Genomic DNA, 13,996 nt, shown 5'->3' with positions numbered 1-13,996 from the left:
TCACTAACTTTGGCAAATTCAGACTAGTTGTTTTCCAGTTTGGCTACCTGACAGAAGATCTGAGCAGATCCAGTCTGTGCTGATGAATCACAAATTCCCCAGAGATTCCAGAATTGTGTTAGTCACAATTACCTTATGAATGTAGAAGCCATGGAGTATTTATAGCATATACCTGCAATATGGAATGCTGTATAACGCTGAACTTAAATGTAATGGTAATATTTTCAGTATAGTGCTTTTTCAGTGCAACTGCAACTAACCCTCAACCAAACCCTAATCCTACCCTAACCCAGTAGTAAGTACATGTTGTTAATTCATATTACTCAGAATTCAAATATAGCCTATAATTACATTCTAACAATGACACTTTAAAATAAAATGTAACTGAAACGTTTTCTAAACTATAATAACCCTGCTTGAAAAGTACAAAGACAGCAGATATGAGTGAGACCCTCAATCTGTCCCAGGGTGCCCTGCGTTCTGGTGTGCATAGCAAGGTCACTGAGCATGTCTTCCCTTGAGGATGCCCAGTCGGATTCACAGTGACATAATCTGGACATTTTACATAACGCTGACATCACAATCCTGTCCCTGCAGTAGATTACTGTGAATTGCTTTGAACAAAAAAACATTTGTTCAAAAAAAATGACAGCTAATCTGTTCAGTTAAGATATAAAGTTGTGCCACAAGGGCATTTGAGACAATAAAGCTGTTCAAAAACCTAGAGCTGCCTCACTGTCTATGCACTTCATGGGCAGCTTTCTCAGCCTTCTCAGGCAGCGCACTGACTGAAACCGAACCTCATACATGACGATTTTAAATGAGCACCATAAGACTCAACTCATAATTGACACCAGTAGAGTTTGACGTTAGTATGTTGCTATGCTAATGACACAACATGGTAATAAGCACATTGAGATGGAAATTCACCCTCTATTTGTCCATGCCGTATGTATCTATTTTCGAAACGATTCAACAATGTATGATTTTCAGGGTTTTTTGTCAAAATGTCATAACTTCTTTAATTATTTAGTCAGTAAATAAACTCCACCCCCTTTTCACAATTGACTGCAAGATGTTCAGATCAGACTCCATCCAATTCCCTGCCCTACAATCTTTTTCTTTTCCGATAATCCGTTTCATTCGGGATATCCCTTAAACGCATTGGGACGTCATTCACTACCCTCCTCTTCATTCAGGTTTTAAAGTTAGACCACAACCTCCTTAGTCTTTCTTGATCAATTCATTATAAACAATATAAAAAAAAATATATAAATATATTTCCCCCAAAAATTGTATAGGGTTGCTAACGACCCTGAGGTGTGTAACAGTGTAAGTATATTTTTTTCTGCACAACAATAATTGGCTTTATGCACAGCTTCACTACTTCCTGAACTTCAGCCAGCCCTTTGTTTCCTGTCTGTCATTATTGGACAAACTGATTAATTCAGGTGTGCCTGGCCTCAGTAACAATAATCAGGCACACCTGGACTAATCAGTTTGTCCAATAATGACAGACAGGAAACAAAGGACTGGCTGAAGTTCAGGAAGTAGTGAAGCTGTGCATAAAGCCTATTGAATCTTTGATGACTGAATAAGTGAAAGGTGGCAATGTCTGATACACAATGATGAAGTGACGTTTCACTCATAATTACCGCAGGCAGAAAACAAAAGAATAGGAAGAATCATCAGCAAAACTTGAAATGGCTCAGCGATTTACTGCAGAGCAAGTACTGAACAAAATTAAATATTAGTGTCAGTGTCATTTGATGATTTATCTGGTGAAGAAGCTGTCAGTGGTGAAAATACTGATTTTGAAGATGTTGAAAATGAAAGTTTTGAGAATATGGTTGAGAGAGTGAATGCTGAATGTACTGGGGAAACGAGCTCTGTTGAGGACAGTGATGATGGTATAAACATCTGCTCAAATCTCGTGACAGGTAGAGATCCATCTGTGTTAGATATAGATCCGGGTCACTAAAGACCCATAAATTAAATACCGTATTTTCCGCACTATAAGGCGCACCTAAAAGCCTTTAATTTTCTCAAAAAACGACAGTGCGCCTTATAATCCGGAGCGCCTTATATATGGATCAATTGGTTAATAACGTCAAATAAATCAGGTTATGTGTGTAATTCACGTGCCCGCTCACGAGCGCTCACTCTTACTAACAGATATACGAACAGACACACTGTCCCCGGTGCTGCTTGCGCGTCACAGAATGTTCATAAAGCGTTCCCCGTTCACAGTAGACGGGTGGTCTCATTCAAAACAGCCAGCTGTTGCTGTCAGCGAGCCGCCGCACATGAATACTCATACGAGTCAGGCTGCGAATGTAAGTTACGTGCCCGCCCCAGCGCGCTCACGCTTACTAATAAACGCCTCGCTTCCGGCGCCGCGCACTCACTACATTCCCTTTTAGCACATCTAGTGGATGCATAACGCAAAGCCAGTCAAATGTTTGACTGCAGTATCTTATGCGGCTTATAATCCGGTGCGCCCTATATACAGTAAATGTTCTAAAATAGGTCATTCATTGAAGGTGCGCCTTATAATCCGATGCGCCTTATAGTGCGGAAAATACGGTAATGATTGGCGAAACATTCATATACGTCACAGTATGGAAGATAATATCTTTCAATACTTCTGTAATATTGTGACTATAAAAATAAATGGCACACAAATATTGTATAAAATGTTTAAATTGTTTTAGCTTTTATTTGGTGTTGACTGAAAAGTACATTATATTTAATTAATTCGCCATCTTGGATGGATTTTCTTGACTGATGTAGTTGATGTAGCAGCAGTGCATTCTGTTCTTCTGTTAATGTGATTTTTCACCAAAAAATGAGGTACCTTACAAGGCAACAAAATGTTGCAGCCTACCTTTTGCAACAGTCATCACATTAAAACTTATCATGCATTAAATTGCTGTCTAGGGCAGCTCATTACGTAGTCAAATAAAAGAATGAGGACGCATGTGATTCTTTAATACCTAGTTTAAATCTAAGGCCATTTCACTGTTGCCAGCAGCATTTTTGAGAAATGTGACGTTCCAGCAGCTGTGAGTGCTTCCTCATTCACACGTTGCCTCAAATATCTCTGTGAACGCTGTGCCTCTTTGCCTGTGGTAACCCAGGCAACCCAGCCACTAAAAATAGTGTCGGCTGCTCCGGCTTCAGTCATTCCCACAGAGCTTTATGATTACAGCGGTTTAAACATCAGATTCTTAACACACACACACACACACACACACACACACACACACACACACACACACACACACACACACACACACACACACACACACACACACACACACACACACAAACACACACACAAATCCCTTGCTCTCCACTCTCCCTGAGATAACATAGCTGTTACATATAGATGAAGACCTTCATGGACTTTACAACTCTGGGCCACAGTGTTCATACAGCTAGGGTGTGATATTTAATGTGTGTGTTTGTGTGTGTGTGTCATATACATCTGTAAGTGAACTAAACCAGCTTTTTAAATGACTCACTTGTGGAGCACAGCGATCTCATTTTCAATGCTGTTTTCTTTCCCCTCCAGAGCTTTTTTTGGGATGCACTTAATCGCCACTAGTTTTCTCGTCCTCTTCTCCTCTGCGAGCACCACCTCAGAGAAAGCCCCTCTGTAAGACAAAATCCATATAACCAATCAGAATACAGTAAAACCAAGGATCAACAGAACATCAGGGGTTCATCAAGGTCCTACAGGGACAGATATACAAAATATTTAGACTATAAATAGCATATACATTTCATAGCATTTCTAACTACATAAATGAGCGTTCAATAATGATCTAAGTATGTAATTCATTTAATAATGTTAGAATTTTTGAGAAAATTTTTGCTTTTTTATATTGGGTTGTTTGGGTCTGGTTGGGGGTTCCTGGCCACATTGTTATTGTAAAAAAATAAAGAAAAAAAATATATACTTTGGTGACACTTTACAATAAGGTTCATAAGTTAACCTCAGTTAACTATTTTAGTTAGCATGACCTAATAATAAACTGCCCTTATAAAGCATTTGTTAATCTTTGTTAATGTTATTTTCAACATTTACTAATACTTTATTAAAATCCTGTTAACATTAGTTAATGCACTGTGAACTAACATTAACAAACAATGAATGACTGTATTTTTATTAACTAATGTTAACAAAGATTAACAAAAACAGTAACAAATGTATTGCTCATGGTTAGTTCATGTTAGTTAATACACAAATAATAAATTAACCTTACTGTAAAGTGTTACCAAGGTTCTTGATAATTGAAATATAAATTAAATTAAATATCCATATTGCATTACATTTAAAAACGTTAAAAAACATTAAACTTAAAAATATTAAATGTTTTAGTGACAACTAACTCAAATAGATAAGTTAAAGTACCAACATTTTATAGTGTCTTTAATTACTATGTAATAAAATTGAAATTAATAATTTGATACAATTCATTTATTGTGTACATACATAGTTTTATATTACACTTTAACCCACCCTTAAACTTAAGCATACCACCAAACTTGTCCCTAACCTTACCCGTATTACACCTAAATAGCAGCACAAGTGTTTTTCAATACAACACAATAAGTACATTGTACCTAATTATTATTTTGTTTTTGATGTAAGTGCATATAGTTAAAGACACCTAATATAAAGTGTGACAACTAAAACTGAAATATAATATTATATATATATATATATATATATATATATATATATATATATATATATATATATAATATTATATAAATAGTACTAAAATATCATTAGTCCCTGAGTTGGCAGCCACCAACTAAAACAACAGCAAAATTCCTAACATTTTTGGCAGGAGTAACATCATGCTGGGACAGCGCTCCTGTCATTTCACTTGTAATTTGAACAACAAATACAGTGCAAGTCACAGATGGGTCGAATGTTGACATGTTCTCAAACAGACTTGTCTTAACAAGAGCTATCCACACACAACAAGGTATATAATGGCAAGCAATAAAAGCTCTTAAATGTAAATTTGAGTTCTTATCTCCAACTGTGAATGTGACATCAATATTTAGTTTCTGAGGCCCTGCCCACAGAGAAATCTCATTGGTTCAAATGAGCACTGCACATAGCTGTACATTAAGCATTCACTATAGTGTATCAGTGAAAGCAGGGAAACAGGAAGCAGATGTTAACAGACTTCCTCTGAAAGGATAACAGCACAGGCAGCGAGCTCTCTAGAAGAGATTAAAGGGGTAGTTCACCCAAAAAAGAAAACTTTGTCATAATTTAATCATCCTCATGTTATTCCAAACCTGTACGAGTTTGGTTAATCTTCGAGACAGTAATTTTAAATGAAACTTGAGAGGTTTATGTCCACGTAATCAAACCTAAGAAGGTCCAAACAGGTCATAAGGCGTCATAAAGCGAATCCATATAAATCAAGTGTTTTAACCGTGAAGAGATACACTCACTTTATATGATGAATAGATTTTATTTAGGCTTTTATTCACATGTATAACTTTGCAACTACATGTCCACTAGCAGTCATTAGAGTATTAGTAGAATGTTAGGTGTTAGGGTCAATAGATGTAGTTGCAGAGTTACTTATAGTCAGTTAAATGTCAGTTGGGAATATCAAAATAAAGTGTTAGTAGATATTAAGCAGACAGTCTACTAATACTCTAATGACTCCTAGTTGACATGAACTGCGTTGCAAAGTTACTTATAGTCAGTAGAATGTCGAAAGTGGACCATTGAAATTGAAAGTGTTACCCAATAGTGTCAATATTCAATTCAGTGTTGATTCAATTAAGTTCAATAACTGTGTAAAGTTCATCAATTATGAATTTAGATCAATTCATCTATAAGAAGCTCTACAGAAGACAACTGTGCCGTTATTCATCTTGGGAAAAATATGAAACAAATCTGATTCAGCTATAAAGCAGCTCTACAGAAGACAGTAATGTCATCATCCAGCTTAATTCAGTTCAAGTTCAAGGTATGAACATTTATTTACTGAGTGTCGATTCAACTTCAGTTGTTTCAGTTGGCTTTAGTCAGTGCACACAGAGATCCAGTCACAAGACATAATGAACACAGGATCTGTGATCGGGCCTAAAAGCTCTGATATCATCAGCAAACCACCCAGCCTGTTCAATATTTGAGAATGGAATGAAGATTAAGAGCAAACTCATTTGTTAAACAGGATGTGATTATCCCTCCTCAGCGGCACAGATCCGGCCAGGCAACCTTATCCCAGAGAGCTCATGGAGGACAAACACTGATATGATGCATAGTTAAGCCTGTACACGTACGTGTGTCCTCGGCGCATGACCAGAGGACAGGGGAAGACTGTGGGCTAAACCGCTGACGCTGACCCTGAGAGGACACACAGTATCCAAACAGCCCATGCACTCGCTCGAGTACAGCAATGCCACACTAGTGCTCACACACAACTGAACATGGCACACAGATATTGGCATGACAAGCGTAAAACAGCAAACAGTGCATATGTCGGACATCTTTATTGTGACCTCATCAAACTCAATGTGGTTCGACAACTGGAATCAGTCGCTATTAGGGATGTCCCGATACCACTTTTTCACTTCCGATACCGATACCGATGCCGCAGCTTTGGCTATTTGCGATACCGATATTAATCCGATATTTTTATTTTATTCTATTTTATTCTTGAACTAAAACTAGGCCTAATAAAATATATGGAAGCACTTTGCTCAAATAGCAACCTAAACACATCTCACTCAAATGGAGAACAAATACTTCTCCGGTATATAGTCCACAACCACAGTTGATTATGAAAGACTGTCACCGTTTATTCAAACACTACATAAAAATAAAATAAAATACAGGCAGGCAGGCTACTTCAGTAGGCTACTTAAAGCTACCAACAGGTTTAAAGTTAATCATTAACAAGCTTTAAAACTACCCATTGATCCGTGTACTTTTGCGTTCATTCGTTTTTCCTTTTTAACCCGTAAAATGAAAAATTAACAGTTGTTGTATTTTTAAAACGCAAAGTTGAACACCAACATTTTAATTTGAACTGTATGCACACCAAAAGCTGCGCAAAAAAAATAAATATTGACGTAAGTTATATATAAAGAAGTTATTTTCTGTATGACCAGAAATGATAGAGTATTTTAAGTTGTTTCCACTGTTGAAAGGAAACCGTAAGCGTTCGCGCCCGCGCTCCGTGCCATCCAGTGCGCGCTCCACACTCTGCACAAACCCTTGCTTGGATATGCGTCAAAATCCTGTGTAGCATACAGTTTGCAGCCTACGGTTTATAAACTGAGGAGACGGATTGCAAAACCGTGTTTATATAGTACACCGAAGGTAGTAGGATGGAGTGTCTGTTGTGAGTTTAGGGGGCACGTCAGCCAGAGTGTGTGTGTGTGAGAGAGAGAGTGAGTGAGTGAGACAGACCTACTGCCTGCTGAATAGAGGGTCGCCAAAAGAAGGATCTGAAGTGCCGGTGTTTCGGCTACAAAAACCCTCCGAACTGATCCGAAACCAACCCAAATTTTATCCACACACCCAAACCCATTTTTTTCCCGCAAAATAGATTTCAAAACCGCCCAATATGCAGGCTGCGCCGCTTAACTGGATGTCACAGCAAGGGAAATGCTATTCAAGCATTGTTGGATAGGTATCGGATCATATTTTTTTCTCCCCTCCGAACTCCAATCTAGCGTTCTGGGCCAGTATCGGCACGATACCGATGCTGTGGATCGTCTCGGGACATCCCTAGTCGCTGTACTGTAAGGAAAATGCACACGACTAACACATGCAGACAGGGCCTAAAATTAACACTTGCCAAGCGCCAAATGAGAGTTAAAATCTGTGTTGGTGAGTATATGAGTCAATTTCCAATTTTATGAATTCTAACAATACAAAATTGTGAGAACATGAAAGTGAACAAATGTGAACGACGCTCGGATGTTATCAGTTTTAATGGCCATAACTAGGGCTGGGCGATTTTTACCTTTTTTTAGATTAATTCGAATTTAATGTTTTGCCACAAGTTTATTATTTTTAAATCGAGAAATTGCGGTTTTCAATAAAATTTTTAGCAAATGTTAAGATTAGATGACGACATGTTGACGATTCAGCTATGATAACAGTTAAGACAAGAAAATGATCCGACCACATGATGAACACATCGCTAGTCTTAAGCGGCTGTTCACTGAGAAATGCGTTATTGCTTTGAAAAAAATAAGAACCGGCCAGTGGAATGGGAAAAAAGTTACGTTATTAGACGCGAGTTGAACTTTTTTTAACTTGAGTGCCACGCTTTTAGAATGCAGTTTCATGGGTGAGACACTGGAAAAGACGCGAGACACAAATGCAACAGCCAAACACTTCCGCCAAACATAAAAACAATAGGTAAAATATAGGGATGCACGATATATTGGCCTTCATATTGGTATCGGTTATCGGTCTCGGCCAAAGTTTCATATCAGTGCATCCATGGTAAAATAGTGCAATGGAACGCAAAAACCTGCAAAGAACCACTACTGTATGTTTGATATCTCATGTTTGCATGATGGTGACAGGCTGAAAGGTGCTGTTATTTTTTGCAAAGCATTTGCAGTTAATAATAGCCTATTACTGCTGTTATTTATTGCTATTACTTTTTTGCTAAGAAATATATAGCTTTTTATTTAGTGAGTATATAGGATATGTTTGTACAATATTTGCCTTGGTATTTCATGCATATTTTATACATTTGATCACTTCAGGTGTGGTACACTTGGAATAATCATATTGTAGTTACGTTTTTAAATTTACAAGTTAAACATTAAAAAAATCGAAATTGAGAATCAGTCGTTCTGAAAAAAAAAAAAAACGAGATTTGATTTTTTGGGCATATCACACAGCCCTAGACAAAACATGAACATAATTATCACCTTATCGGAATTATCAATTATTATTTAGTGTGTTGCCTGCTATACCGTTTCTAGAGTATTGCTAGATGGTTGTAAGGTGATCTGGGTTACTAGGAGGTTGCTTAGGCCGTGTGTCCACCAAAGCGTTTTTTCACGCACCTGGCGTAAAATTCTAATTGTTTTCAATGGGAGCGCCGCGTTTTTTAAACGCCATGAGCGTAACGAGGCACTGAGCGTGTATTTAACGCTCAAGCGCTGAGCGCCCGGCGTTTTTTACTGATCGCCAAGAGTTGAAAAATGTTCAACTTTGGGTAAAACGCTGCGCTCATCACTGTCACTTTTTACCCAGCCTTCCAATCACAGTGGAGGAGGGGCGGGACAAAAACCACACCGACCAACTGTCACAACATTCTTTATGTACAACGACGTCAACCAGCAGAGCTAACCGAACAAAATGGATGAAAAATTATTTTTTAGTATGAAACAAATTATCTACGAAATCAGTTACAATTAAACTGTGCTGCGGATATTCTGTATCATAGTAACGAATCGTCTCAACTGAAAAAACGCAGCGCTGCCAAAACGCTCTCAAGCGCCTACAGCTAGGCATTTCAGCAGAGCGCCTAGCGTTTTCAGCTGGCTAAAAACGCTTTGATGGACACACGGCCTTACTAGTCCAAGTCAAAAGAGCCTGGGAGTATGATTATTAGTATAAGTGATCCTTGCCTTTAGTAAGAGCAACAGTTCAGAGCTGGGGAACTGGGGCAAAGCAACACATTCCTCTCCGGTCAGAGACACAAGAGGACGGCCATCTGCTGGAACCAGGGGATGTGGGGAACTAGATTACAACTGTTGAGGCTTCCTCATTATACTTCCCGGAATACAAAGAGGACAGAGAGAGGGACGCTGGGGGCAGAGATGGACTCCAGAAACATGATCTGGAATTATAACGTTATGCCTTAAAGAATGTCATTTTGATTAACGCTAAACCCGTTTCGTGGCTGACTCTCAGCTGCACTTTTCATTATTGGAAAAATAAGGCCAGTTTATTTTAGTCATTTGTTCACCAAGCTTGTCACAATGCACTCTTGAATTGAACTATGTTTCTGAGTACCATTAGGAACAATCATTGACATAGTGATAATGTCAATAACACTGTCACATTCTCTATCCTTTATCTTTTCTTTCCCCCCCATTAAGCACTCTTTCCCATTAGCATACATTCTATTTCTCTCTCCTTCTTTCTCATGCACCATTAAAAACACACTTCTGCTTGGTTTGGCCGCTGGAGAAATTGTGGTTTCCCTGAGAGGAAACAAGAGGTCAGGAGCGATGCAGAGGGGAGAGCGACTTCCAGTCTGTTACATGACTCTCACATGCCTTCTCGGAAAGACATTTTAAAGGAATAGTTCAATAACCACTGCAACCAGATCATGGAGTCAGAACTGTATCAGTCCAATTCATAAACCAATCGTTCAGATCATTTTTTTAACCAATTCTTGAAAAAGATCATCACAAAGTTATCATATGGCTAATTGTATGATACATTTATAGTGCTTTTGTGTCCTTCTGGAAATGTAATGGCCCTTCATGTTCTTCACTTAGGGGTAAAGAGAAAGACCTAAGCAGTGGTGTACTGTTAGCAAACATCCTGTTTAGATGAATATGCAAATATATGTGATTTCCTCTCAATAACAAAATAAACCACAGTTAAGATCACAGTGATGTGGGTGTTTTCACCAGTTCTGCAATGAGGCACTCCAGTGAAGTCACATCATATTTATTTTTTTAATACTTTATACAACAAATTGCTTTAAAGCAAGCAGCTTTACAGTATTAAACATGAAAAAACAGTGTCAGTGTCACTTTCATTTAGAATTCTAACTTACATTTTTACTCTAAAGCAGCTTTTCAGTGTGTTCATGTTTTTGCTCATGCCTGACCTCAATGGACTGAACAGAAGAAAGAAAACGGAGAAGATTTTCATGTAGGCAGAGCCACAGAGCATATCTACCAATTACGAAATCCCCATAGACCAATGGTAGTTTGAAAGTGTTTACTAGAGAGAGCAAAATATTCCTCAAGTTCGCTTCGGAAAGCTCCAAATGAACAATGTCTTGGCCTTATTTTTTTCAAAATTACATCATACAACTTTGTTCTTTGATTTGGCTTGAAGTATATCAGGGTATTATGGGCCAGATTTAGCTTGAGCCAGCGCCAAAACTCTTTTGGCATTAAAAAATTAATGTCAAGATTTACTAAAGACACGCATTAAAAAATGAGCACTGAAAATGCGTGGACAGGGTTACTTTTGCGGCTGAACTTATTGCATATGCATTTGTAGGAGTTTCCCTTTTAGACACAAAATGTATGGGAGGAGAGTATTTAAATTAATCATGTAATGTGATTTACTAAGGTTTGCACTAGCCAATTTACTGGTGTTTACGCCATTATTTGTGCGCTGCTCTTGGTAGATTGTGTTGGTCATTATGTAAATGATCCGGTTGCATCTGTGTTCTTTAATTTGCGTGTCGTCAGTAGATCTCCGCTTATACTACGGTTACCACACCTCAAAACATTGTTCAGATGATGTATTTCCAGAAGTTTGTCAGTTTTTGTCCATAAAACGCTCTTGTGTGTAGGACAAATTTCTTATGCATTACATCCCAAGCCTCCGTTGCTAATTAAAAAACATAATTTTAGAGCAAGCAATGGAGGTTTGAGCCACTGATAAAAGATTAATGCAGTTATTACGTAGAGAGAGAGAGAGAGAGAGAGAGAGAGAGAGAGAGAGAGAGAGAGAGAGAGAGAGAGAGAGAGAGAGAGAGAGAGAGAGAGAGAGAGAGAATTAAGCTTGTTTGAATTACTCAAGTCAGAGCGTCTCTCAACAGTGTTCGGCAGCAGCGTCTCTACTAATAGCGAATGCTTATTTTCTCCAAGAACACAGACGTTTTTACATCGCTAGTGAGAAATGTCTTGTAGCTTTTAAGTTGTTAAACTCTTTTACTGATAAAATTGCTTTGACAACACATTTCTGTGCGAGTGTGCTTCTGCACCGTATGTGTGGGCATTTAAGTGGAATAGACAGCTGGAGAAAGAGATTATGTGCTTTTCCATAATAAATTATAAATACATAATACATAATAAAACGAAATTTTGTATCCTATTATTTACTATATTTATTTGCTTGGTCAGTGTCGTTGTGGGCTTTGGTTCTTTCGCTGTTGTCGACCTTTAAAATCATTTGGCGAAGTGATATGGACATGTAATGCGGTCAAGACCTGCCTGGAACTACTTTAGCCGTGCGTTTCCATGAAAATAATCATACACCCTAGAACGTTCATCAACCAATCAGATTCAAGCATTCAACAGCACCGTAATATAATTTAAATTAGAGCACTGAGGCAAACAAATCACACAGGGGTGTGACATTCTTTAGAAAACTATTAATTCAATCAAATTAAATACCAATTAAACAATTTAATAATTTATCTCTCAAGAGACCGACGCCAAATGCCATCTTGCTTCCTGGGGCAGTGCTCAGCCTAAATTCAGTTTAGTGCAGGTCCCACAGACTCGACACGGAACCGCCATCTCTGCGGATTGCATTATGTAACGTTCCCTAAAATAAACAAAAAGCAGGTGCAGCTCACATGCTGGAGGCCAGACTGTGAATCGAGTAAGACGGCCCAGTGTCTCTGGACGGATGCAATATATCTCAGTTTAACTCAGGCTACCCTTAATAGCTGCTCCAGAGCGCCTTATCAGCTGATCTGAGAACAGCATTGTGTATTATACATTTTAACATCATAATCTGGATTTGGACTAGGCAGGCTGATCCAAAACATGCCATATTGGTTTTTGGGAGAACAGTACAAGTAGGGACATTCCTGCATAAACAAGTTTGCTTGTAAAATGCATTGATTCTTAACCATGTTAACTGATGAACTAGAGGTCAACTGATATTTTTAAATGTATGATTACAATACCATATATATATATTTTTTTCATTAAATGGTCAATTTTCTTTTTATTTAAAAAATGTATGTTTTTGTATTTTATGTTACTGTAGTATTTATTAACATTTTTAATGATCTTTTATGTTTATATTTTCAGTTTAAAACTGAAAATAAGCCGGCTTGACAAGCGCCGGAAAGCCCCGGAAGTGATCTCTCGTGCGAGTACGTCACTCATTGTTTACACAGAACAGAGATTCAAATAAATATGGTTGTGAAAAAAATTCAACGTTGTCTGTTGATATACCGAAATCGTCTTCCATTGCGATTTCCTGTATATCTAAATATGTTTAGATCTTCACAGTGAAAGGTAAAACCTCCGAAATCTCTGTGTGAACAATGAGTGTCATACACGGGCGAGAGATCACTTACGGGGCTTTTCCGGCGCTTGTCGGCGCTTGCGCAGACAGAAGCGCTCGCGCCCTCAGAGTACTTGGACGTGGCTGTGGTTACAAGAGGTAAAAACGATATAAATACTAGGGATGGGAATCGAAAACCGGTTCCACTCGAGAACCGGTTCTAAATTTTACGATCCATCGATATTGTATGCCCTCGACGTTAACGAGTCCTCTTATCGATGCTCCTGCTCTGAGTCAGCCATAGTATGTACAGACCGTGAACTCACAACTGTCCCGTTTGTCCTTTATCAAGCACCATAGCACCGCGTCCAAAGATAATCTTTGTCCTGCAAAGTCTTATTTGATCAGTGAGTAAAATTGTCTCTCTCTGGTAATGTAGATGAACCGCTGCGCTTGTGACAGGGCGCATGTTAAACTGATCGAGCAGAGAGAGAGAGAGAGAGAGAGAGAGAGAGAGCGAGCCCCGGTCGCGCGCACGCACTCTCTCTCTTCGGAGCAAGGCGAAAGTAGGCTTCACCGTCTCAAAACTAAGCGCTGTTTTCCTCTCTCCCTCGCACATATTAATCAAAATAAACGACACGATGGTAAGGTAGGGAGACTAAAGTTTTATGTGGAGCATTCGGAGATTTGTTTTTCCTGAATTGCCGCTGGGTGTGAATTGTGCTAAAATACGTTGTCTTATCTTCTCTGAAAAGTCTT

The 13,996-nt window shown here is 38.5% G+C and overlaps 1 protein-coding gene across 2 annotated transcripts in view; it reads right to left on the bottom strand.

The window, feature by feature from the left end:
- Positions 1–13,996, bottom strand: part of camk1b (calcium/calmodulin-dependent protein kinase Ib) — a 75,414-nt gene that overhangs the window by 33,414 nt on the left and 28,004 nt on the right. For both annotated transcript variants that reach the window (XM_077202641.1, XM_077202640.1), the window contains exon 3: positions 3,528–3,659. In XM_077202641.1, the coding sequence (XP_077058756.1) occupies positions 3,528–3,659 (132 nt within the window). The remainder of the gene's footprint in view (positions 1–3,527; positions 3,660–13,996) is intronic.

The sequence above is a fragment of the Siphateles boraxobius genome, unplaced genomic scaffold (genome assembly GCF_051911475.1).
Source record: "Siphateles boraxobius isolate OS27281-9 unplaced genomic scaffold, OSU_SipBor_1 5, whole genome shotgun sequence".
NCBI lineage: Eukaryota > Metazoa > Chordata > Actinopteri > Cypriniformes > Leuciscidae > Siphateles > Siphateles boraxobius.
This window is presented reverse-complemented; position numbering and strand designations above follow the sequence as displayed.